This window comes from Bos indicus x Bos taurus, chromosome 1 (genome assembly GCF_003369695.1).
Source record: "Bos indicus x Bos taurus breed Angus x Brahman F1 hybrid chromosome 1, Bos_hybrid_MaternalHap_v2.0, whole genome shotgun sequence".
NCBI classification, from domain to species: Eukaryota; Metazoa; Chordata; class Mammalia; order Artiodactyla; family Bovidae; genus Bos; species Bos indicus x Bos taurus.
In genome coordinates this window covers 70,003,545-70,029,358 of record NC_040076.1, presented here as the reverse complement: position 1 = coordinate 70,029,358, position 25,814 = coordinate 70,003,545, and the positions used below count along the sequence as shown (strand labels likewise).

At 36.5% G+C, this 25,814-nt stretch overlaps 1 protein-coding gene across 11 annotated transcripts in view; it reads left to right on the top strand.

The window, feature by feature from the left end:
* Positions 1 to 25,814, top strand: part of LRCH3 (leucine rich repeats and calponin homology domain containing 3) — a 107,852-nt gene that overhangs the window by 47,534 nt on the left and 34,504 nt on the right. For all 11 annotated transcript variants that reach the window (XM_027536853.1, XM_027536824.1, XM_027536787.1 and 8 more), the window contains exons 3-10: positions 45 to 171; positions 626 to 731; positions 4,035 to 4,171; positions 5,391 to 5,500; positions 13,765 to 13,858; positions 15,071 to 15,191; positions 16,692 to 16,840; positions 21,270 to 21,346. In XM_027536853.1, coding sequence (XP_027392654.1) covers positions 45 to 171; positions 626 to 731; positions 4,035 to 4,171; positions 5,391 to 5,500; positions 13,765 to 13,858; positions 15,071 to 15,191; positions 16,692 to 16,840; positions 21,270 to 21,346 — 921 coding nt within the window. The remainder of the gene's footprint in view (positions 1 to 44; positions 172 to 625; positions 732 to 4,034; positions 4,172 to 5,390; positions 5,501 to 13,764; positions 13,859 to 15,070; positions 15,192 to 16,691; positions 16,841 to 21,269; positions 21,347 to 25,814) is intronic.

Sequence of the window (25,814 nt, the reverse complement as noted above, 5' to 3'; positions counted from 1 at the left end):
AGTGTTGGGCTCTGACTTAGTTCTTTTTCTGCTTACCCATTTAGTCGGAACCAACTGTCAACATTGCCGGTACACTTGTGTGAGTTACCATTGAAAGTCTTAATTGCTAGTAATAACAAATTGGTCTCACTTCCAGAAGAAATTGGACATCTCAGACATTTAACGGAACTTGTAAGTGAATATTTCATTTTTTGATTGTTTTATGTATATATGTATGTATATTAAAAAGCAGAAATATCACTTTGCCGACAAAAACCATAGCTTTGACTATATGGACCTTTGTTGACACAGTGATGTCTTTAGTTTTTAATATGCTGTCTAAGTTTATAATAGCTTTCCTTCCAAGGAGCAAGCATCTTTTAATTTCATGGCTGCAGTTACTGTCAGCAGTAATTTTGGAGCCCAAGAAAATAAAATCTGTCACTGCTTCTGTCAGTCAAAAGCCTATATACATTTTAAAAATCAAATTCTAGTACAAACTGTGGAATTATTCCTGGACAAAGAATCATAGTATTTTTTACAACCGGTGGGTATTATGCTGTCCAAACCTCATTTTGCAGATAGTTTAAAGCTGGCAAGTTTGTAATATCAGTACAGTTCTTTACTTTGTATCTTTTTGAAATAGGATGTGAGCTGCAATGAAATTCAAACAATACCTTCCCAAATTGGTAATTTGGAGGCCTTGAGAGACCTTAATGTAAGAAGAAATCACTTAGTACGTTTGCCTGAAGGTAAGAAACTGTGAAACAGTTGTTTTGTTTTTTTGCCTTTTTATTTTATCTCTCAGACTGATGTGCACATCACAAATGTATAAAAGTTACAGCAAGTGTTTGAGATGTAATGATTTATTTAATACATGTTATCTGTTCTGTTATAGATTTTAAAAGCTAGACTTTTCATTGAAAAGCTCTAATAACTATTGAGTAGTGATAGTAATTTTAGATCATGTTAACTGATAACATAGGGTCTCTGGAAGTTTCATTTGGTATAACTACTTAAGAGAAATTTCACATGTTTTTGATAAATCATATACATGATTACTGGAAAAACATAGCTTTGACTAGACAGACCTTTGTTGGCAAAGTGATGTCTGTTTTTTAATACGCTGTCTAGGTTTGTCATAGCTTTTTTTGCAAAAAGCAAGCGTCTTTTAATTTCATGGCTGCAGGCACCATCTGCAGTGATTCTTCCTGCACCAGAGATTCACATCATTCATTTTGAGAAATTGTTTTATATCTGTTTGATAATTTCCTATCTTCTGATTCCTGTTTTCTCTTTTGAGAATTTTTGTTAATTGGATAGTGGACTCTTAATTGATCTTATGGTTTTCTTATCTTTTTTATTGTTCATTTCTTTGTCATTTTGTTTAACCATGTGGTAACAGTTCAACCATTTATAGTCTAACCATTCTTCTGAATTTTTAATTTCTGCCATCTAATTTTTCATCTCTAAGAACCCTTACTTTTTGCTGATTTAAAAACAAAATCCTTTCCTTTTTCAGTAATTTAGTATTTTATTTTTCTGAAATTGGAGACATTAGTTCTAGTTTTCAGAGTTTTCTTCTGTTTCCTGTAAATCTGTTTTTTCCTGCACTCATTTTTTTCCTTTGTTTTGCATATTTTGATTTCTCTCTTATATGTTGAAAGCTCTTCTAAATGTTTGTGGGTCATATACCATTTATACAAAGCTAATTAGAAATTTCAAGTATACTGGGAAGAAATTGTATTAAGCAGTAAGCTGGATATTTTACTGGAGGAAACTATATCAGCATCTAAAGGCCTTTTGTATGGGACTATATAGTTTGTCCAGAGAAAGATGTTTTCTTTCTTCTACATTGTGTATCTTCCTAACTAACTAATGGGGTGAGGTTGGGTAGCAAAGTGCTGAGGTCTTGTCACTAAATGTGTAGACTTTCACTTAAATCCTCCATTTTTAGCAGGGAACTCATCCTAACTTTCCATTGTGCAGTCCTTGAGGCTTTCAATTCAGTTTCACTAAAGGATAACTTGTTGATTCCTGTTGTGAATGGAAAGCAGCATGCATAGTTGGGATTGAAAACCTATGCATCTAACTTGTTTTTATACAGATTGTCATCTGATCCTTTTGTTATTCCCACCTTTCTGTGGTATCAGACCCAGTTTCTAAGACTTTCTGTTGTTCTATAAGGGGTCACCATTTCATGCACAGTTGGGCAGCGTAAAGGACAGAAACGATATGGACCTAACAGAAGCAGAATATATTAAGACGAGGTGGCAAGAATATACAGAAGAACTGTACGAAAAAGATCTTAATGACCTGGATAATCATGATGGTGTGATCACTTACCTAGAGACAGATATCATGGAGTGTGAAGTCACATGGGCCTTAGGAAGCATTACTACGAACAAAACTAGTGGAGGTGGTAGAATTCCAGCTGAGCTATTTCAAATCCTAAGAGATGATACTGTTAAAGTGCTATACTCAATATGCCAGCAAATTTGGAAAACTCAGCAGTGGCCACAGGACTAGAAAAGGTCAGTTTTCATTCTAATTCCAAAGAAAGACAATGCCAAAGAATGTTCAAACTACTGCACAATTGCACTCATTTAAAATATTAGCAAGGTAATGCTCAAAATCCTTGCAGCTAGGCTTCATCACTGTGTGAACCAAGAACTTCCAGATGTTCAAACTGGATTTAGAAAAAGCAGAGGAACCAGAGATCAAATTGAAAACATCTGTTGGGTCATAGGAAGGGCAAGGGAATTTAAAAAAAAATCTACTTCTGCTTCACTAAAGGCTAAAGCCTTTGTGTGGATCATAACAAACTGTGGAAAATTCTTAAAGAGATGGGAATACCAGACCACCTTACCTGCCTCCTGAGAAACCTGTATGCAGGTCAAGAAGCTACAGTTAGAACTGGACATGGAACAGCGGATTGGTTCAAAATTGGGAAGGGAGTATGTTAAGGCTGTATATTGTCACCCTGCTTATTTAACTTATATGCAGAGTCCATCATGTGAAATGCTGGGCTGGGAGAATCACAAGCTGGAATCAAAATTGCCAGGAGAAATATCAATAACCTCAGATATGCAGATGACACCACCCTAATGGCAGAAAGTGAAGAGGAACTAAAGAGCCTCTTGATGAAGGTGAAAGAGGAGAGTGAAAAAAGCTGGCTTAAGACTCAACATTCAAAAAAAGAAGATCATGGCATCCAGTCCCATCACTTCATGACAAATAGAATGGGAACAAGTGGAAACAGTGACAGACTTTATTTTCTTGGACTCCAAGATCACTGCAAACAGTGAATGCAGCCATGAAATTAAAAGAAACTTGTTCCTTGGAAGAAAATCTATGATAAACCTAGACAGCATATTCAAAAGCAGAGACATCACTTTGCTGACAAAGGTTGGTCTAGTCAAAGCTATGGTTTTTCCAGTAGTCATGTACGGAAGTGAGAGTTGGACTATAAGAAAAGGTGAGCGCCAAAGAATTGATGCTTTCGAACTGTAGTGCTGGAGAAGACTCTTGAGAGTCCCTTGAACAGAGTGGAAATCAAACCAGAATATTCACTGGAAGGACTAATGCTGAAGTACCAATACTTCAGCCACCTGATCGAAGAGCCAATTCATTGGGAAAAAAACCCTGATCCTAGGAAAGATTGAGGGCAGGAGGAGAAGAGGGTATCAAAAGATGAGATGATGGGATGGCATCACCAACTCAATGGACATGAGTTTAAGCAAACTCTGGGAGTTGGTGATGGACAGGGAAGCCTGGCATGCTGTAGTCCATGGGGTTGCAAAGAGTCAGACACGAGTGAGCAACTGAACAGCAGCAACAACATAAGGGGTCAAATAGTTTGCTTTTCATTAATATTAACATCCCTAAGCACCTAGATTTCATTTTATGACACTTTGCTATATATCAGTTAATCACTAAGAAAGGATGAATGTAAATACTTAGGTTAAATCAATTATATTTAGATAGAAGCTCATGAAGAAAAAAATGTCTAGCTTTGAAATATCATTGTTTATTTCCACCTTACTTCCCTGCAGAACTAGCAGAGTTGCCTTTGATAAGGTTAGACTTTTCCTGCAACAAAATTACAACAATTCCTGTCTGTTATCGGAATCTCAGGCACCTGCAGATGATCACCCTAGATAACAATCCACTACAATCTCCTCCTGCACAGGTAAACCACAGTTGATTTGAAGTATGTTATAAACTTTTTGGACAAAGGATAAAGTTTAAAAGTTGTAAGTTATATGTATTTACTTTTTGTCAGAGATTAAGTTCTTTTAAAATAAATTCACACTCGTATGTATTCTTTAAAAGCCTTGAAGTAAATGAGATGGGAGATATGTAATGTTCCAAAAATGTTTTTCCTTTCACTAAATTGACTTTTTCACATTTGAAGGGTTCTTCCTTAAAGTTTTTTTTTTCCAATTAAGTTTGAGTTATTTCTTTCTAGTAAAACTTAAATGAAGACAATGTAAATGCTACAGACAAAATACTCAGTTTACAGAATTAAAGATCATCAGCGTATTTCTCATGACTGTTGTCTTTGTACCTTCCTGTTTTCTAAAATCTTAAGTTCCTCATTGAGTCAGTTTGGACTGAAATGAACCTACTTAATGAAGTTGTTATAAGGTAGCTTTACATACAGATTTTAGACATTCCACAATCTAAAAAGCTTTTTGTCTTATATTTTTCACCGTAGCTTTCCTTACTCTGCAGTTGATTCACCCTTGTACAAGTGTCTATATGGCAGCTGTTAAAGTGTTTGAGTAAACTTCATTAACTACAGAAAGGTCTCATATCCCTAAAGAGTTTATATGTTGATTTGTAGGACAGAAATAAATAGGTGGCAACAGAACTATATATGACTTTAATATTTAATCATTTCCTGCTTTTCTTTCTTACAGGAAGTAGGATTGAACACATAATTGTGCATGATTGTTGGATTTCTAAAAACAAAAGTTGCCAGTAGAATCCATGGGGAGCAATGCTTTAAATCTCTGACTGTGCCTAACTAGTCAATATAAGTTTACTTGGTATTCTAACAGTGTTTATAATCATGAATTATGTATACTATGTTACTAAAACTTATTAGTGACTAGAAAACAAAACCCTACATTTATATCACTTAAATACCTAAGGTAACAAATGATATAATGTGTTATAATGAATTAATTTTTAATATTACCGTACATACTTAATAGAAATACCTTCTATTTCCAATATACATTAAATAAAAAGCTGATTGTGATTTAAAAGGCAGGGGCTCCTTCAGTTAAAAAAATAAGTAAATTTAAAATTAAAAAAAATAAAAGAAGCAGAAGGAAAAAAGGTTTGGATACACATATATTTCAGATGAATAATAATTTGTTTCTATATGTTACTTTACTTAGATATGTATAAAAGGCAAAATCCACATATTTAAATACCTGAACATGCAGGCTTGTAAGATTGCTCCAGATCTGCCAGATTATGATAGGAGACCCATGGGTTTTGGCTCCTGGTGAGTATATTGTATTCTTCATTTATTATTTTCTATCTCACGGAGAAGCAAATAAATGGGACCCTTAAATTTGTCTGACGGTTTGTTTAACCAAAGCAAAATAACCTATTTTAACATTATTTTTCTCAGAATGCTTATATTAAGTAAAAAATAGATTACATAGATGTGACCAAGTATAGTTCTAAGTCAGGGTTTCTTAACCTCAGCACTGTGGATATTTCGAAATAGATAATTATTTGTGGTGAGGACCTGTCCCGTACACTGGAAGATACTCAACAGCTTCCCTGGCTTCTGTAGCACCTTCCCAACGTAACAAACAAAGGTGTCTCTAGTTATTACCAAATATCCTCTGAGAGGTCCTCAGTTGAAAACTGCTGGTCTAAGTGACTTTAATACTAACTAACCTTGGCTCTCCTTTTAACTAACTCTATAACTTAAGGCAACTCATTCAAACTTTCTGGGCTGCATTTTTCACAAAGGGAGTGAAGGTGTTAGATTTGATGGCCATGAACTGTAGTGTTGGAGAAGACTCTTGAGAGTCCCTTGGACTGCAAGGAGATCCAACCAGTCCATTCTGAAGGAGATCAGCCCTGGGATTTCTTTGGAAGGAATGATGCTAAAGCTGAAACTCCAGTACTTTGGTCACCTCATGCGAAGAGTTGACTGATTGGAAAAGACTGATGCTGGGAGGGATTGGGGGCAGGAGGAAAAGGGGACGACTGAGGATGAGATGGCTGGATGGCATCACCGACTCAATGCACATGAGTCTCAGTGAACTCCGGGAGTTGGTGATGGATAGGGAGGCCTGGCGTGCTGCGATTCATGGGGTTGCAGAGTCGAACACGACTGAGCGACTGAACTGACTGACTGAATGTCATTTTGGGATCTTTTAAGTCTGTGAATCCCTCAGCTGCATATAGCATCAGACTTTTACAAAGGCATTTTCTTGGCATTCCCAACCATTACAGCAGTCTTAAGTAACAGGAATTAAATTCATAAAGTCTTTAAACAGGCAAAATAGATATCTCAGTGAAGGTGTAATAATATTAATAAACTTTACTCAAGAGAACCCTTTAGGCATTCTCTTAGAATTTGTCACATTTTACGTAAAAGCACAGTCCTAACCTTCTCAGTGTCCTAACTTAAAACAGATGAAGAAACTTCTATTTTATTAGAGTTTCTAAAAGCAGACATATTAAAAATACAAAAATAATTCAAAGGAAAAAATAAAACCATAAAAAGCAGATGCATATTAACAAAATTCAAATTACTGATAAATTCTGAAAGGGAGAAAGATTCCAAGTGAAGACATAAGGGGGCTTTAAAGGTATTCGTGTCTCACCATACCTTAAAAGCTATGTCAGTTATAAGTATTCTTTTATTTTATATGGTATTTCATAATTTTAATAAGGTTTTTAAAAACAATGAAGCTCTAGAAACATAGCAGTTTGACATCACCAGACATATATGTAAAGTACCCTTCATATTTTATTTTATTTATTTATTTTTTTTTACCCTTCATATTTTAGTAAATTTTAAGTTATTACTATATTTTAGCACTGTACAGTAATTGGTGCTGCTTAAGAAAATGCTGAGATAAGAAAATGCTAAAATGCTACTTAAGATACTGCTAAGATTTTCCCAATAAAGGGAAATACATATAATTAAAAATTTTTTTTGTTTGTTTTACTTCTTTTTTTTTTTTCCAACTACAATTTTATTTTATTTTTAAACTTTACAAAATTGTATTAGTTTTGCCAAATATCAAAATGAATCCGCCACAGGTATACATGTGTTCCCCATCCTGAACCCTCCTCCCTCCTCCCTCCCCATAGCATCCCTCAGGGTCGTCCCAGTGCACTAACCCCAAGCATCCAGTATCGTGCATTGAACCTGGACTGGTAACTCATTTCATACATGATATTTTACATGTTGCAATGCCGTTCTCCCAAATCTTCCCACCCTCTCCCTCTCCCACAGAGTCCATAAGACTGTTCTATACATCACTGTCTCTTTTGCTGTCTCGTACACAAGGTTATTGTTACCATCTTTCTAAATTCCATATATATGCGTTAGTATACTGTATTGGTGTTTTTCTTTCTGGCTTACTTCACTCTGTATAATAGGCTCCAGTTTCATCCACCTCATTAGAACTGATTCAAATGTATTCTTTTTAATGGCTGAGTAATACTCCATTGTGTATATGTACCACCGCTTTCTTATCCATTCATCTGCTGATGGACATCTAGGTTGCTTCCATGTCCTGGCTATTATAAACAGTGCTGCGATGAACATTGGGGTACACGTGTCTCTTTCCCTTTTGGTTTCCTCAGTGTGTATGCCCAGCAGTGGGATTGCTGAATCATAAGGCAGTTCTATTTCCAGTTTTTTAAGGAATCTCCACACTGTTCTCCATAGTGGCTGTACTAGTTTGCATTCCCACCAACAGTGTAAGAGGGTTCCCTTTTCTCCACACCCTCTCCAGCATTTATTATTTGTAGACTTTTGGATCGCAGCCATTCTGACTGGTGTGAAATGGTACCTCATAGTGGTTTTGATTTGCATTTCTCTGATAATGAGTGATGTTGAGCATCTTTTCATGTGTTTGTTAGCCATCTGTATGTCTTCTTTGGAGAAATGTCTATTTAGTTCTTTGGCCCATTTTTTGATTGGGTTGTTTATTTTTCTGGAGTTGAGCTGGAGGAGTTGCTTGTATATTTTTGAGATTAGTTGTTTGTCAGTTGCTTCATTTGCTATTATTGTCTCCCTTTCTGAAGGCTGTCTTTTCACCTTACTAATAGTTTCCTTTGATGTGCAGAAGCTTTTAAGGTTAATTAGGTCCCATTTGTTTATTTTTGTTTTTATTTCCACTATTCTGGGAGGTGGGTCATAGAGGATCCTGCTGTGATGTATGTCAGAGAGTGTTTTGCCTATGTTCTCCTCTAGGAGTTTTATAGTTTCTGGTCTTACGTTGAGATCTTTAATCCATTTTGAGTTTATTTTTGTGTATGGTGTTAGAAAGTGTTCTAGTTTCATTCTTTTACAAGTGGTTGACCAGATTTCCCAGCACCACTTGTTAAAGAGATTGTCTTTCATCCATTGTATATTCTTGCCTCCTTTGTCAAAGATAAGGTGTCCATAGGTGCGTGGATTTATCTCTGGGCTTTCTATTTTGTTCCATTGATCTATATTTCTGTCTTTGTGCCAGTACCATACTATCTTGATAACTGTGGCTTTGTAGTAGAGCCTGAAGTCAGGTAGGTTGATTCCTCCAGTTCCATTCTTCTTTCTCAAGATCACTTTGGCTATTCGAGGTTTTTTGTATTTCCATACAAATTGTGAAAGTATTTGTTCTAGCTCTGTGAAGAATACTGTTGGTAGCATGATAAGGATTGCATTGAATCTATAAATTGCTTTGGGTAGTATACTCATTTTCACTATATTGATTCTTCCAATCCATGAACATGGTATATTTCTCCATCTATTAGTGTCCTCTTTGATTTCTTTCACCAGTGTTTTATAGTTTTCTATATAGCTTTCTCTGCCTAAAGTCTTCAGAAGCAGCTTTATAATGATATTCGGAGTTTTTTGGTCTGGCTGTTAGACTGCAGATTTGTATAGACTGAAGGACATTGGGAACACCAGCTTTAATCTAGTTGTTTTGATTTAGTACACTTAAACAAGTACAGGGAGAAATTATGCATATGCATAAAATATTCCTACCAGAACATCCTCAGTACTAGCACTTTTAACTCTGAGAAGACTAAAAGCAGGTATGTGGTGTTAAGGAAGACAAAATGATTTCGAAAAGATGGTGGGGGAGGTGGAGATTAGGTCTTACAGTGTGCTGATCTAGGTCTGTCTTAGAGGAAGAATTTTGGCAGTGGGGAAGATATGAGGAAAGCCAGACCACTAATACCAAGAATTTTTAAATTTTCTCCATTATTTCCTTTTCATTTCTTTTTCCTCTTACCTCACTTCATTGCTTAAAATATGGAACTCTTATTTCTTATCTCTAGAAGAAAGTTTTGTTTTTCCTATTTAAATATTTCTAAAAGTTTCTACTCCTGTACTGTTTAGAAAAAAAATGTACAGCAACAAAAAAAGTAGCTTTTAGAGGACTTTGCTGGTAGTCCAGGAGTTAAGACTCAGCTCTTCCACTGCTAGGGTTTGGGTTTGATCCCCCTTCTGGGAACTGAGATCCCACATGCCACATGCCATGAGGTGCAGGGCAAAAAAGTAAATAAATAACACTAATCTTTTTTTTTTTTAAGTAGTTTTTATTTTATATATACACTAACTTATTTTCTCAAGGAGTTAGTAACCCTTGCAAAGGAAAAGTTTTTCTCTCCTGAAGTAGCAGAGTAGGAATATTAAACTGCTGCTGTTGCCTTGAGGTTTGAGTGTGAGAAGATGAATAGTGATTACTGGGTGTGTGTATGTGTAATGATTACAGGGCACACCTGAAGAAACCAAGGAGGAAACATCATTACCTCTTTGAGCAGTGAGCTTTGATTGAGGGCTGCAGTGCTGGTTACAGAATCTTTTTCTCTCTGATTCTGTCCTTAGTTTTGAGGATTAAGAAGTCTTCACCTTATTTCTTTGAATATTGCAGTCTTTATTACTTTCCTTTTAAAAAACAGATATAAAAAATTCCTGGGAAGAGATTTGTGTTTGCTAAAAGATATAGGAAGGCTTGAGTCAATAGAGAAAGTTTTCCTAAATGGGAGGTCTAGATAGCATAAACATATCATGTTTCTCAAAGGAATTCGTAATTACAGATCTAATATATTCCAATCCCTATATAATCCCTAATTATGCTAATAGATTATCCTCTGCATTTTCTATTTTTCCAGAGTTATGTTACTGTATTTGTGATTATTTCAGAATATCCTATAAGTTTATATATATATATCAATATATATGTTGTGCATGTGTATATATATTTATGTATATAAAAGAAAAATATTTCCTTCAGCTCCTCTTGCACCAACAAATGAGACATTGTACTTTCATGTCCTTTCTTACTAAGGTACAGATTAATAAGATTGCATTGTAGTTATCAGTGCATTTATTCAGAATGCAGTCATGGAGTTAGAAGGCCTTGGTTCTAGCTCTGAAACTTTGTACTATTGGGCACTTTTCTATTTATTTTTGGCTGTGATGGGTCTTCGTTGCTGCATGCGGACAGAGCTACTCTCTAGTTGTGATGTGCGGGCTTCTCATTGCAGTGACTTCTTTTGTGTATTACAGGCTCCAGGTGCATGGGCTCAATAGTTGCAGCTTGTAGGCTCTGGAGCATGAGCTCAGTAGTTTAGTACATAGGCCTAGTTGCCTCAAGGCATGAGGAATCTTCCCAGACCAGGGATCGAACTCGTGTCCCCTGCATTGGCAGGCAGATTCTTAACCACTGAACCACATAGGATCTTCACTGCATCATGTGGGCTCAGTAGTTGCGGTCTTTGGGCTTAGTTGCTCCAAGACGTGGGATCTTAGATCCCTGACCAGGGATTGAACTTAAACCCCTGCATTGCAAGGTGGATTCTTTTTTTTTTTATGGTTGTGCATAACTTTTATTTATTTATTTATTTTTTAATATAAATTTATTTATTTTAATTGGAGGCTAATTACTTTACCAGTGGACCACCAAGCAAGTCCCTCAAATGCATTGCTCTTTCCCTGTACCTTAAATTCTGATTCATTGTGACATAGCAACTTTTTTAAAGTTACATACACAAACTGTAAGAATACATGGAATACAAAATTTGATACCAGAAGAACACTACATGTTTTAAATTTGTACCATTGAAAGTTATTTTTCAATCTAGGCCATCTTATTAAATAAAATGCTAACAGACCAATTTTTAACATAGGTTTTTGTCATGTTTTAGACTTTAAGCTAACTTTTTAAAACTATGTTTAAGAACAAGCAAAAACTAAAGCTTTTATAGCTTTAGAAGAAAATGTAGAATATCTTTGTGACTTGGGGAATGCAAGGATTTCTGAGGACACAGAAAGAAATAACCATTAAAAAAGAAATGATAAACTCAATTTAATGAAAAGTAAAACCATCTATTTATGAAAAGAAACTGTTAAGAAAATAGGCAAGCCACAGACTGAGGGAAATTATTTGCAAAATACATATAAAATAATAGACTTCCATCCAGAGTGTATAAAGAATGTGCCAGTCCTGTCTGACTCTTTGCAACCCCACCAGGCTCCTCTGTCCGTGGGGATTCTCTAGGCAAGAATACTGGAGTGGGTTGCCATGCCCTTCTCCAGGGGATCTTCCCAACCCAGGCATCGAACCAGGGTCCTCCTGCATTGCAGGTGGATTCTTTACCAGCTAAGCCACCAGAGAAGCCTGCAACTTAATGTTAAAAAGACAAACAACCCAGTTGAAAACTGAACAAAAGTCTTGAATAAACTTTACAAAGAAAGATACATAATTGATCAGTAAGCACACAGAAAAGTGCTTAACATCATTAATCATCATTGAAATGCATATTAAGTTACAATGCATATCCACAAGAATAAAATTAAGACTGACAACAGCAAATGAAAGGATGTGGAGCAACCAGTGCTCTTATGTTGCTTATGTAATGTAATTTGAGTTGTAAAAAAGTAAAATCAGAACATCCATTTTGGAAAGTTAGTTTGGCCGATTTTTTAAACAACTTTACTGAGATAAAATTTACCCATTTTAAGTGTCCAATTTGGTGAGTTTTGGTAAATGGGTACAGTCACAAAACTACCAACACAATCAAGATACGTATTTTTTTAAAAATCACCCTCAGCCCCAGGCAGTCACTGGTCAGCTCTCTGTCATTTGCCTTTTCTAGAATTTCATAGAAATGAAATAAAATATATAGCGTTTTGTCTGTGGCTTTTACTTAGCAAACTGTTGTCAAGATTATTGATGTTGTATATTTATTTAAATGGGCCAAAGATTTGAACATACATTTCATAAAAGAAGATAAATAGCCAATAAGCACATTAAAATATTAAATATCACTAATCATCAGAGAAATACAAATTAACATCAGACTTTACAGCCGTCAGAATAATAACTAAAATTAATGACTGGCAGTATACAGTGTTGGCAACTGGAACTCCAGTATATTGTTGTTGGGAATTTAAAATGATTCAGCTACTTTTGAAAACAGATTGGCAGTTTTTTAAGTTAAACCTACACTTACCATATAAATTCATTCATCCAGGATGAATTCACTGACATGACAAGAATTTCACTGACATGATGCCAAGTATGAAAAGTACATACTCCATTTTTGTGCATTCTAGAATAAGCAGAACAAATTACCCCAAACTTAGAGGTTTAAACAACACAAATGAATCATTTTATGGTATAGGTCAGAAATCTAAATTTTGGTCTCACTGAGCTAAAATTAAGATGCTGGCAGTGCTCCATTCTTTTCTGTAGATTCTGAGTAGACTGTGTTTCCTTGCCTTTTTCAACTTCTAGAGGTTGTGTGCTTTCCTTAGTTCTTGTCCCTTCCCCCATCTTTAAACCAGCATTGTATCCTCTTCTTCTTTTTCCCTCTTACACATTCAAGAGACCTTGTGATTACATTGAGCCCATTCATACAATTCAGGATAATCTCCTTATTTTAAAGTACGCTTACTAGCAGCCTTACTTTAATCTGCAACCTTAATTCCCGTTTCCAATGTAAAGTAACATATTTACAGGTTTCAGGGATTATATCTTGACATCTTTGAAAACAATTATTTGGCCTTCTATACTAATTTAAAGTAAAAAAAATTTTGGTAGTTGCTTCTTAGTTGATGAGGTGAGGAAAGTTGACTGGAAAGGGATGTGTGGTAATTTTCTGGTGAAGTAGAAGTGTCCTGTATCATGATAGGGGTGTATGTTACAAAGATGCATTCATTTGTCAAAGGTTTGTGTATTTTGGTGTATATAAATTTTACCTTAAGAAAGAGAGTGCTATTAAAAACAGAAATAGTGGAGAGGGTCATTGGGAATGGCTAGAGGAACAGATGAAGTAAGAGTGTTGATATTTTTGAAGGTGGATAATGAGGACATGAAAGTTCATTATTCTCTTCTAACTGCTTTCTTTGAATTTGGAGTTTTTCATACTAAAAAATTAAAGGAGTACTCACTTCATTCTAAGCAATGAAGTCCCTAAATGCCATGAAAATATTTATTACTCAAATTGCATCTATTTCAAATGTTAATTTTTAAAGTATCAAACTTCACAATAAGAACTAAAGTTTCTTTTCGGCAGCCATGAAGAACTGTACTCAGGTCGTCCCTACGGAGCGCTTGATTCAGGTTTCAACAGTGTGGACAGTGGTGATAAGAGATGGTCAGGGAATGAAGTAAGTGTTTATTGTACTTGTTGCAACTTCTGATTAAGAGGAAGTAAAATGATAAAAATGGAAAGTGTCTTAATTGGACTCAATTTCTTGTTATGTAAAGTATAGAAAAGCCAAATGAGGGGTAAAACTCCCACATAGTCCTATCACTCAGAAACGGTATTATGTTTCTTCATCATCTTTTTAGCATATTGTGTTTTCCATGTTTGTTACCTCATTGTCTCGTATAAATCATTTTATATCCTGGAAGATCTTAATGGGAACTGAGCCAGTTACATGGGAAACCTAAAATTTTGAGTGCCTGGGTAATCTTGAGCAGAGAGGGGTAGAAGATCTGCTAGAAGGTGAGAAAATAGAACTATAGGCTGATGGGTAATAAGATAGGAACCTGATGAAGTTATCTACATGCTCAAGATAAATAAGTAACTTTCTCAGCTAATTATATCATTTTTCTCTTTTGTTTTAATTATTAGTATTATGTTTTCTCTTTTTAAATTACTAAGGTATAATATTTTAGCTATAAATTAGGTTAAATGATAAAAAGATTTTGTTAGCAAGACTGGTAGTATACCATTTTTAACATTATTTTATTTGGAGTCTAAAGCAAATTAGTTTTAGAATACAGCTTATTTGTCATTTGAAATTGCTTGGCTATTTGTGTGTGGTTGGGTGTGTACATGATTGTGGCAATATCAAAAAAGATACTTTTTTGGGGGGGCTGCACTGGGTCTGTGTTGCTGCTCTCAGGGTTTCTCTAGTTGTATCAAGCAGGGCCTACTCTCTAGGTGTGGTGTGCAGGCTTCTCATTGCAGTGGCTTCTCTTGTTGCTGGAGCACAGGCTTTAGGGCCCATGGGCTTCTGTAGTTGTGGCTCCCGGGCTCTAGAGCATAAGGTCAGTAGTTGTGGCACACAGGCTTAGTTGCCTCACAGCGTGTGGGATCTTCCTGGATCAGAAATTGAACTGGTGTCCCCTGCATTGCAAGGCGGATTCATAACCATTAGACCACCAGGGAAGCCCCATTTTAACCATTTTTAAGTGTGCATTTCAGTGCCATTAAGTACATTGATGTTGTTGAATAATATGTACATCTTTGTAGATGCATCTCTGTAATTATTTTGCTCTTTTTTAAAAAATATAAATTCTGAGTTTATGCTATAAATACCTTGTCTAAAATTTGAAGTGATTTATTTTAGTGTTTCTGCTATTTTTTTAAGCCTACAGATGAATTTTCAGATCTGCCTCTTCGAGTAGCAGAAATTACTAAAGAACAAAGACTACGAAGAGAAAATCAATACCAGGAGAATCACAGCAGTTTAGTAGTAACAAATGGTGGAGGTAAACGTGATTCCTAACAACATCCAAAATCTTTTTTATCTCTGACTTTTTAAACGGCCTTTTCACATCCATTCATTCCTTTTATTTGTATATCTGTAACTTCTTCCATTCTTTTTTTAGAGACCTCCCTCCTCTTCTCATATGATTAGAAAAAAAAATGTTTTCTATTAGGACTAAATTTCAATTTCTCTATGTTTTCAGGCTTGTAATTAAAATATAATGTTTTTCTCTTTATTTTGGGAGAGAACTTTACTGAGTTCTCTGGAATACTAAGTTTACTAATAAGTTTATCTGGAATAGACCTTTGCTAATCTTTTTTTTTTTTTTTGGCTGTGCTGTCTCGGTTGCTGCGTGGGCTTTTTCTCTAGTTGCAGTGATCATACACTGCATTTTTCACCAGCTGCATGTGTGGGCTTCTTGTTGCACTGGCCTCTCCAGTAGCAGAGTGTGGGCTCTAAGACGCTCAGACTTCAGTAGTTGCAGCAAGTGGGCTAGTAATTGTGGCTCCTGGACTATAGAGTACAGGCTCAATAGTTCTGGTGCACAGGCTTAGTTGCTCCATGGCATGTGGGAAATTCCTGGATCAGGGATCGGACTGGTGTCTCCTGCATTGACATGCAGATTCTTTACCACTGAGCCATAGGGGAAGCCTGATCTTTGCTAATCTTGATTTAACCATGATCTTCTTAGAAGTATTCTCCTTTTTAAAGATTCTCTTTGTGGTCATTGTGTGACCTCTTTTAGAAATTCAGTGTATTCTTGATGTCTGCCTTGTCTTTCATCTGAAATTGTGCTCTTCAAGGGCATCTGAATCTTATTTATGTGCTTCTCACCCCAGAGCATTTTGAGAAGCAAAAATTCCCCAAATGATTCCCTTCCATCCACAAACTGCTGCAACATACCTGCAATACTGACCTCTAAAAAATATTTTTCTAAATAGGAAAATCTTTTTTTTCTAGTAATGGATAGCAGTTACAATAAGGGGAACAGTCATCAGTATCTGTTTCTTTATCACCAAGTCTTTCCTCCTGTCTTTTCACTTTTATTTAGAGTTAATTGTGTTAGGTTTTCTGCCTAATTCTTTAAAGAGATATGATTAAGCCCCAAACCTAAAACATCCAAAAAATGACACAAAACCTAAAAGAAGATATACCCTTCAACGTTAAAAAATTATTCTTCCTCTTTTTGTCTCACAGAGTCAAACTTGTTTAAAATAGTCAAGAGCTAGCCAAAGAAAAAAGAAATACTAGAGGTCTAAATTCCAGTAATTACCATCAATTACTGCATTCTTTGTAGTGAATCAAGACTAGGGCTTTTCTTTAGCCTGTTCTTGTGAGTGACCATGGACTAAATGATAAAGACTTACGTAATTTATTCTTCCCACTTTCATAATAGAAAATGTTAAGGAAAAGGAAAGAATGCAATTTAATGGTTTTTGTTGGCTATCTAACTTGAATTTTTTTTTTTTGATGTGTGTGTGTGTTTGTGTCATATGGACAGTGGAACATGAACTGGATCAGATTGACTATATTGACAGCTGTACTGCAGAGGAAGATGAGGATGAGGTGAGACCACACAAGGGCCTGGACTCAGACAGCCTCAGTTCACAGTTTATGGCGTATATTGAACAACGGCGAATCTCTCATGAGGTAATATACATGTTTAAACCTAAATTTGTTGCCATCCCCTAGTAAAAACAATTTATGATAGTCTAAATTTCTGTCATATCAGTGATTTGTTGGTTTAGGCTCAATTATTTGTTTTATTATCTTTAGTTCCAATTTTATTACTTTTTCAAACTATTTTTAAAATCAGACAATAGTCTTAAGTAAAGTTGAGATTTATTTTTCAAATAAAAAGACAGATTTCAGAATTTTAAAGAAGAGAAGTCCTAAGAAAATTCAAAGGAATATGATGCTTTTTATTGTTATTCTTAATGCTTTTTTGTTAACTGATAAATCATAGTTTGGTCAGTAATTAAGAATTGAACCAACGGCAGACTTTTGGAGCAACATACAGACTCAACCATAGAATTTTCATGATGAGCTTAATTATATTGGTGCTTTTATGCTAAGTCACACAGAATACAAATTGTTTGCCATTAAAATTCCTGGGTGTCTGTTATAGTGGAGCATTGAGTTGCCTTAGAAAACAAATGAGCATTCAGCCCACTGCGAAGTCTCCGCCAGTTCCCCAAGGGTCTCAAGTAGAAATAGCATTCTTCAGTGTATCTAGTCAGCATAATAAAATGGCTCCACTTCAGTGTGTGTGATGTTAATGTCTGGAGTTGGTCCCAGGCTCTGAGCAGGGATTATTTGAGAAACACTTGGGGCCTTTTTGAAGAATGATGTATTTAAGTCTTTTAGAAATAGCGAATAGTCACTTCAAGTGGGACATGTTATAGAGTGTTATTATCATTCTTTTAAAAAAAAAAAACTTGGTTTTCCTATCTGAAGACTTTTGAACACAGTATTTTTTGTTGGTTCAAAAGACACTCTTGTATTTAAAGTTTGATAAATACGTTATTCCCCCCAGCCCATATCTGAGGGGAATACATTCCAAGAACACCAGTGGATGGATGGTACTGAGCCCTATATGTACTATGTTTTTTCCTATACATACATACCTATGATAAAGTTTAATTTATAAATCAGGCACAGTAAGAGATTAAGAATAATAACTAAAAATAGTTGCAACAGTATACTGTAACAAAAATTATGTGAATTTGGATGTGTGCACACTCATGCTCTCTCTTATTATCTCACTGCACAAATATAATGCCTTTCCCATCTTAACTAAGCATTCATTTACACATACTGTGGGCGTGTAACGTTTGCAGTTTCAAGTGCAATAGCAAAACTAGCATGAATGTCTCTTTCCTTCTTCACAACTTCACAGATGGAAGCTTTGTTCTTACTGTAGATCTTACCTTGGAATTCAATTTTTTTCTTTCCTTATTAATTCAAGAACTTTCACCTTTTCACTTCAGTGAAGCATTTTACGACTTCTCTCAGGCATATCTGAATTACCAACATTACTACTTTTGTACTTGGGTCCATTATTAATAAAATAGGATTACTTGTACACAAGCACTGCTGTACTGCAACAGTCTGATAATTGAGAGAAACTTAACTGAGCCAGCTACTAACTGACTAACAGGCAGGATACCCTGGTGAAAGGGATGATTCGTAATCCAGGTGGGATGGAGTGGGACAGCTTGCAATTTTACCACACTGCTTAGAATGGCATGCAGTATAAAACTTACAAATTGTTTGTTTCTGAAACTTTCCATATAGTATTTTTGGATCAATGGTTGACAATGGGTGACTGACATCTCAAAAGGTGAAACTAACCAATAATGTCCATTGCTGTGAATCAAAGTCCTGCAGCCTACAGATAGCAATGTGTACAAGTTGATTAATGAAACTACTTGTGGTTCAGGCTGTAAGCATTTCTGCTAGAGCAAAGGGCATCTACTTGGCAGTAAAATTTAAGTTAACAACGCCCACTTTATAATCTTGGGGAATCCTTTTTCTTTTCTTGTAGTCTTTTTCTTTGACTGTTTTATGGTTAATTATCCTGTGTAGATGAGGTATTTCTACTAAAAGTGAAAATGCCCGTTATACTGCTGGTGAAAAATTGTAATATCATTTCTTTAATCCATTATATTGGCTAATTTGTAATATGTTTTCTGATTCCATCTACCTATTACGTATAGTAGTCTTTATGATTCTGTTGTAAGGCTCTTTAGGACTTCTGTGTCATAAGGCTTTTGAAGCTTGGCATATATAAAAATCTGCCTGCAATGCAGGAGACCCAGGTTCACTTCCTGGGTCGGGAAGATCTCCTGGAGAAGGAAATGGCAATCCACTCCAGTATTCTTGCCTGGAAAATCCCATGGACAGAGGAGCCTGGCAGCTTACAGTCCGTTGGGTCACAAGAGTCGAACACGACTTAGTGACTAAACCACCACCCATATATAAAAGTAAAATGAAGTAGTATTATTTTAAATGGTTTAATAACCAGTGAATAAATATTTTTTTATATTCTTGGATACTGCCTAAAAATGGGTTGTTAAAAACTATTTGAGATTTTAAACACTCTGCTATTATTTAAGGTTTATCATAATACCTCTCACATGCATAGAAATATTATGACAAAATGGGGTATGGCTTATAGACTGTAACATATTTACTTTTTTAATTAAACTAATGTTACGTTCATTTTTGTCATGAAAATTTCATGTACCTCTTGCCGTAATTTTAGGTAATCACAGCATTGTAAAACCTGGGTGCTAAGTCACTGATGGTAGCATACTAAGAGAGATTTCTGTTTACTTATAAACTTAAATTAACTAAAATTAGAATAAATATTCTCTCATCCAGATTCTAGAATTGTGTCTCATTTAATATGATCCTTATGCCCAGACTTTACAGGAATCAGCCTTAGCCCTTTGGAGTAATTCACCTAAGATTTTCTAGTTATGTGTGATGTACCTGTTTCTTGGACATAGACTGTAAAATCAAATAAAATTTGATTTTAGATTTTTAGGGAGAATAAGTTGGGTTTTTTTCCCTTCTAGAATACCCATTTTGATGATTTTCTTTGGTGCTTAAGTAGGATTATATTGTTTTTATAGATTCTCATTTGACAAAATACATGGTGTCTCTATCTTTGATTTAAATTTTTCAGTATATAAGCCATATAACTTAAAGCAGTTACGTTTTCAATCAATAATTTTTTTAAATGACCTTTACCCTGTGTGTTTTAGTCGTTCAGTCATGTTCAACTCTTGTGATCCCATGGACTGTAGCCCGCCAGGCTCCTCTGTCCATGGGATTTTCCAGACAAGAATACTGGAGTGGGTTGACATTTCCTTCTCCAGGGGATCTCCCCCACCCCACAGATCAAACTTACATCTCCTACATTGCACGTGGTCTCCTACATTGCAGGCAGATTCTTTACCACAAGCCAGCAGGAAAGCCCTAATTAATACCATCATGCTCGTGTTCAATTCGCTTCGGTCGTGTCCAACTCTAAATACTGGAGTGGGTTGCCATTCTCTTCTCCAGGGGATCTTCCCCATCCAGGGATTGAACCTGGGTCTCCTGCATCTTTTGCATCACAGGCAGATTCTTTACTGCTGAGTTACCAGGGAAGCCCCAATTAATACCATATTTTGCCATAAACAAATTACATTTGAACTTCCCTGGTGGTGCAGTGATTAAGAATTCACCATGCAGTGCAAGGGACACTGGTTCCATCCCTGGTCCAGGAAGATCCCATGTGTTGCCAAGCAATTAAGCCGGTACATCACAACTGCTGAGCCCATGAGCTGAAACTACTGAAGCCAGCACTCCTAAAGCTTGTGCTCCACAACAAGAGCGGCTACCTCAGTGCGAAGCCTGCACACTAGAACAAAGAGTAGCCCACGCTCCCCGCAAGTAGAGAAAGCCTGTGTGCAGCAGCAAAGACCCATCATAATAAATGGGTAATAAATAAATAAATAATAAAATAAGTAAATAAATCTTTAAAGAAAAAGGAAGAAATTACTTTTTACTTTGTCTTGATATTCTACTATCATCCCCAGGACTATTTGTCTAACATAAGTACAATTTATGATGATGATGAAGTAAAGAAATGTAGTCTCCCCAGTGAACTTCCTGTTACCAGGAATAGTCGAGAGGCTGAGCAAAAGTCAGGATAGGATCGGTAGGCGTTCTTGTTCTAGAGGAGAGTTTGTGCTCAATGATCTCTAAGATTCTTTCCAACTTTCACATCTTACTGTTTTGTAAATATTACTGTATGGTCATTATAAATCATAAAGTACAGTGAGAAGAAAATCTACATTTTTAAAAAATAAATGTTTTTGGCTTGTGAACAGTCTTCTGTTTATCAAAGCAGTAATATAGCCTATAATCCTTCTAAATGTGAAAATTCACATTCCAAGATTTTGTTAAAATATTTTTAGTGTAATATACTATATTGATCCCTAAATGCCATTGAAATGTAAACTGTGTAATTACACTTTTCTGGATACATGTGTTAAATTGATCTGTCTTTCTGTTTTTGGCCTAGGGTTCACCAATAAAGCCAATACCCATGAGGGAATTTCAAAAAACAGAAGACATGAGAAGATATTCACATCAAAATAGGTTTGAAAAACCAATGCTAGTCATTTTGTCTTAAAACTGGGTAGTAAGAGCATGAAATGATTTTGGTTTTATGTATATATATATATAATGAAGGTGTTTAGATACTGCTGCTGCTACTGCTGCTAAGTCGCTTCAGTCATGTCCGACTCTGTGTGACCCCAGAGACGGCAGCCCACCAGGATCCTCTGTCCCCAAGATTCTCCAGGCAAGAATACTGGAGTGGGTTGCCATTTCCTTCTCCAATGCATGAAAGTGAAAAGTGAAAGTGAAGTCACTCAGTCATGCCTGACTCTTAGCGACCCCATGGACTGCAGCCTACCAGGCTCCTCCGCCCATGGGATTTTCCAGGCAAGAGTGCTGGAGTGGGGTGCCATTACCACTATGTGTTTTAAATATGATGTATTTAGAGCTAAGTGAAATGTACCTGTGTGCTCTAGAATAAGAAGTAAAACTGACTTACTGATTCTAAATTCAGATTACCTAAACCTTTATCTGTATAAGTATTTGAAGATAAGTAATAAAGTTTATTGGAGAAGGCAGTGGCACCCCACTCCAGTACTCTTGCCTGGAAAATCCCATGGACGGAGGGGCCTGGTGGGCTGCAGTCTATGGGGTCGCTAAGAGTCGGGCATGACTGAGTGACTTCACTTTCACTTTTCACTTTCATGCATTGGAGAAGGAAATGGCAACCCACTCCAGTATTCTTGCCTGGAGAATCTTGGGGACAGAGGATCCTGGTGGGCTGCCGTCTCTGGGGTCGCACAGAGTCGGACACGACTGAAGCGACTTAGCAGCAGCAGCAATAAAGTTTATAATGATGTACATGGATTTATGCATAAATAGAGCTGCATGAATTTCAGGAGTTCAGCGATTTTACTTAAACTTTTGATTAGATGACAGAACAACAGAGAAAACAATATATTCTTCATTCCCATCTCAGTTGAAGTAATCTTTTATCTATAATTACTGCCTCAAAGGATATTTCTAAACTTAGCTTGACCATTTAGGGTACTGCTGCTGCTGCTGCTTTTTTGTTTTCTCAAGAGTACTGCTTCTTATTCTTGAACTCCAAAAAGTTTCTTATCATAAACTGTATCACAATTGTTGAAAGATTCTCAGCCTTTGGTTTTTTTTGCTTCCTTTTTTTTTTTTTGAAATCTTAAAAAAGTAGGCTTGATAAATCTGTTCTTAAGTAACGTTAAATTTGTTGTGTAGAAAGTGTCATACATCATTCTTTACTTATACTTGACAGGATATTAAAGTTGTTTAGAAGGCTGAGCTATAGATGAATAAAGAAACTGTAGGGAGAATAATGAAAGAAAGAAATCTTATAACATGGCCTTTTTAATCTTGTTAGTTCATGAAGATTTAGACACATTTCATGTCTTTGAAATTTATCTCAAAGTGACTTTTTAGTTGTCAATGTGTCCCTTTACTGAAAATGTGGTTATTTGAGATTCCAGTATCATGCGGGCATTTCTTGTTACATTTCCCCATGTTGGATAGACCTCTGCTTTATTTTTGGCACCTCCTACCTTCTGTGTCCATCATAAGTAAAGCTCAGGATTTTCAGGATATGGCACACACCCTCAAGGTGAAAGCCAGCTTTTTGCTCAGTTGTCTTACTAAAGTTTTAGTTTTCTGATGCTTCAGTTCAGTTAGGTTTCGCTCAGTCACGTCCAACTCTGCGACCCCATGGACTGCAGCACGCCAGGCTCCCCTGTCCATCACCAACTCCCGGAGCTTGCTCAAACTCTTATGTCCATCGAGTTGGTGATGCCATCCAACCATCTTATCCTCTCTCGTCTCCTTCTCCTCCTGCCTTCAGTCTTTACCAGCGTCAGGGTCTTTTCCAGTGAGTCAGTTCTTCCCATCAGGTGGCCAAAGTATTGGAGCTTCAGCATCAGTCCTTCCAATGAATGCATATTTAGGACTGATTTCCTTTAGGATTGACTGGTTAGATTTCCTTGCAGTCCAAGGGACTCTCAAGAGTCTTCTCCAGCACCACAGTTCAAAAGCATCAATTCTTCGGCCCTCATCTTTCTTTATAGTCCAACTCTCACATCCATACGTGACTACTGGAAAAACCATAGCTTTGACTAGATGGACATTTGTCGGTAAAGTAATGTCTCTGACCCTTATATAACAAATTACCACAAATTTAGTTGCTTAAAATACACCTATTTATTATATTACAGTTCTGAGAGATAGAAGTCTGGGCAGGCTTGTTTTGGTTCTCTGCTTAGGGCCTCACAAGGCCAAAGTCAAGGTGTTGGCTAGCCTAGAGTCTTACCTAGAGACCCTGGAAGAGAATCCACTTCCAGGCTTATATAGGTTGCTGGCAGAATTCAGTTCCATGCAGTTGTAGATTTCGGTCTCCATTACCTTGTTAGCTGTTAGCTGGGAGTCATTTTTGCGTCTAGAGTCCACCCACATTTCTTGGTTCATGGTTTCCTCCATATCAAGCCGCAGTGACGGGTCAGATCTTCACATAAATCTGATTTCCCTTTCTGCCACATCTCTCAAACTCTCTTGCCTTCCTCTTCTGGTTTTAATGACTTGTATGATTATACTAGGCCCACCTGGATAAGGTCAACCAATTAGTAACCTTAATTTCATCTGCAGAGTCCTTTTCTGATACGTAACATATTTATTGGAATAATACCAGGGGAGGAGATCATGTACCAAAAATCTGCTTACCAAACCTTAATCCAAAGTTCCTGTTTTTTAACTTTTTAGAATCTGTGGTTTTTTGTTTTGTTTTGTTTTTTTTAGTACTTCAGCAGTGCATTTTAAAAGATTACTTTGTTGAACAGTTTTTTTGTTTCCATTGGCAGAGTCATTCAGAATATGTAACCTGCCACAGGTGCTAGAAACTGAATCAATGATTACTGTTGCCTAGGTGTTTCAAATCTTTAGATCAATACAGTCTTTGGATAAGAACCCCATACTTTATTCCTGTCATCAGTTGAGCTTTAAGATCAATACATACCTCATACCTCATGTTGCTAAATATCTCATATGCTAAGTACTTTTTTAGGTATTGGGAAATAGCTGTGAATTTCAGAGTTCTTATCCTCCTCAAATGGAATCATGAATTAGAACCTAGAAAAACAAAATCACCTCAGAATGGCTGGCAACTCTCAGGCTCACAATGCTTGCCTGTAACCTGAGTAATGTTGCGTTGCTTCATGTGTGTGCTCAGTCATATCTAACTCTTAACGACCCTGTGGACTGTAGCCCGCCAGGCTCCTCAGTCCATGGAGTTTTCCAGGCAAGAATACTGAAACGAGTTGCTGTTTCCTTCTTCAGAGGATCTTTCCAACCCAGGAATCCAACCTATGGCTCCTGCATCTCTTGCGTTGCAGGAAGAATCCTTACCTCTTGAGCTGTTGAGGCTTCCCAACCTGAGAAATATGTTAACCTACAAAGTCTTGATCAGTCCTTCTGTTACAAAGACTGAAAGGAATTAAGTTAGTTTATAGATTGCTACTTGCTTGTTTGTCACTGCTGAAAAAAAAGGTTGTTTGCTTTTTCCTCCCAATTCTCCTCTCCTCCCATCACCCCACCATGTACATTTCTTCCTACCTCCCCCTCCCCCACACAAACACAGACACTATCTGCCTGAGGATTAAGAAAGGTAAGGAGGTATGTTAAGAGTATTATGATAAATTGGTAAGTGTTTTATAACTGTTTGCTGCTGCTGCTGCTAAGTCGCTTCAGTAGTGTCCGACTCTGTGCGACCCCATAGACGGCAGTCCACCAGGCTCCCCCGTCCATGGGATTCTCCAGGCAAGAACACTGGAGTGGGTTGCCATTTCCTTCTCCAATGCATGAAAGTGAAAAGTGAAAGTAAAGTTGCTCAGTCATGTCCGACTCCAAGCAACCCCATGGACTGCAGCCCACCAAGCCCCTCCGTCCATGGGATTTTCCAGGCAACAGTACTGGAGTGGGTTGCCATTGCCTTCTCCAACTGTTTGCTAAGATGGAGTAAATAAATTTTTAGTTAAAATAACAAAACTGTCATTTATTTTATATATCAAAAAAAAAATTTTTTTTTAAGGGCTCACTTATAACCTGATAGGCATTTTAGTTCAGGAGAGATGATAATGTGATAATGTCAGGCTACGTCCTGTGAAGTTCGTTAATTTCTACTGGAAGCAGTATAGTATTAAAAAAATACCTGGATATTTTTAGTTTCATGTTACATAGACAAAACTAGAAAAGCTACTATATTAAATGTGATATGATGAATAAAGAAAAGCAGAAGGGCAGTTCAGAGTCTGTCATACAGAGGTACAGTTCTGGTTTGCCCAGCTCAAGCAAGTTCAAGATTTAAAAACGCATAATTACAAACCTGTATTTTTGTGTCAATATTCCATATTTTTGAGAGGAAGATACCACTGCCATTTGTTTAAACAATATTTCTTGAGCACTGCAATAGTCTGGTTATGTTCTAGGTTCCTGA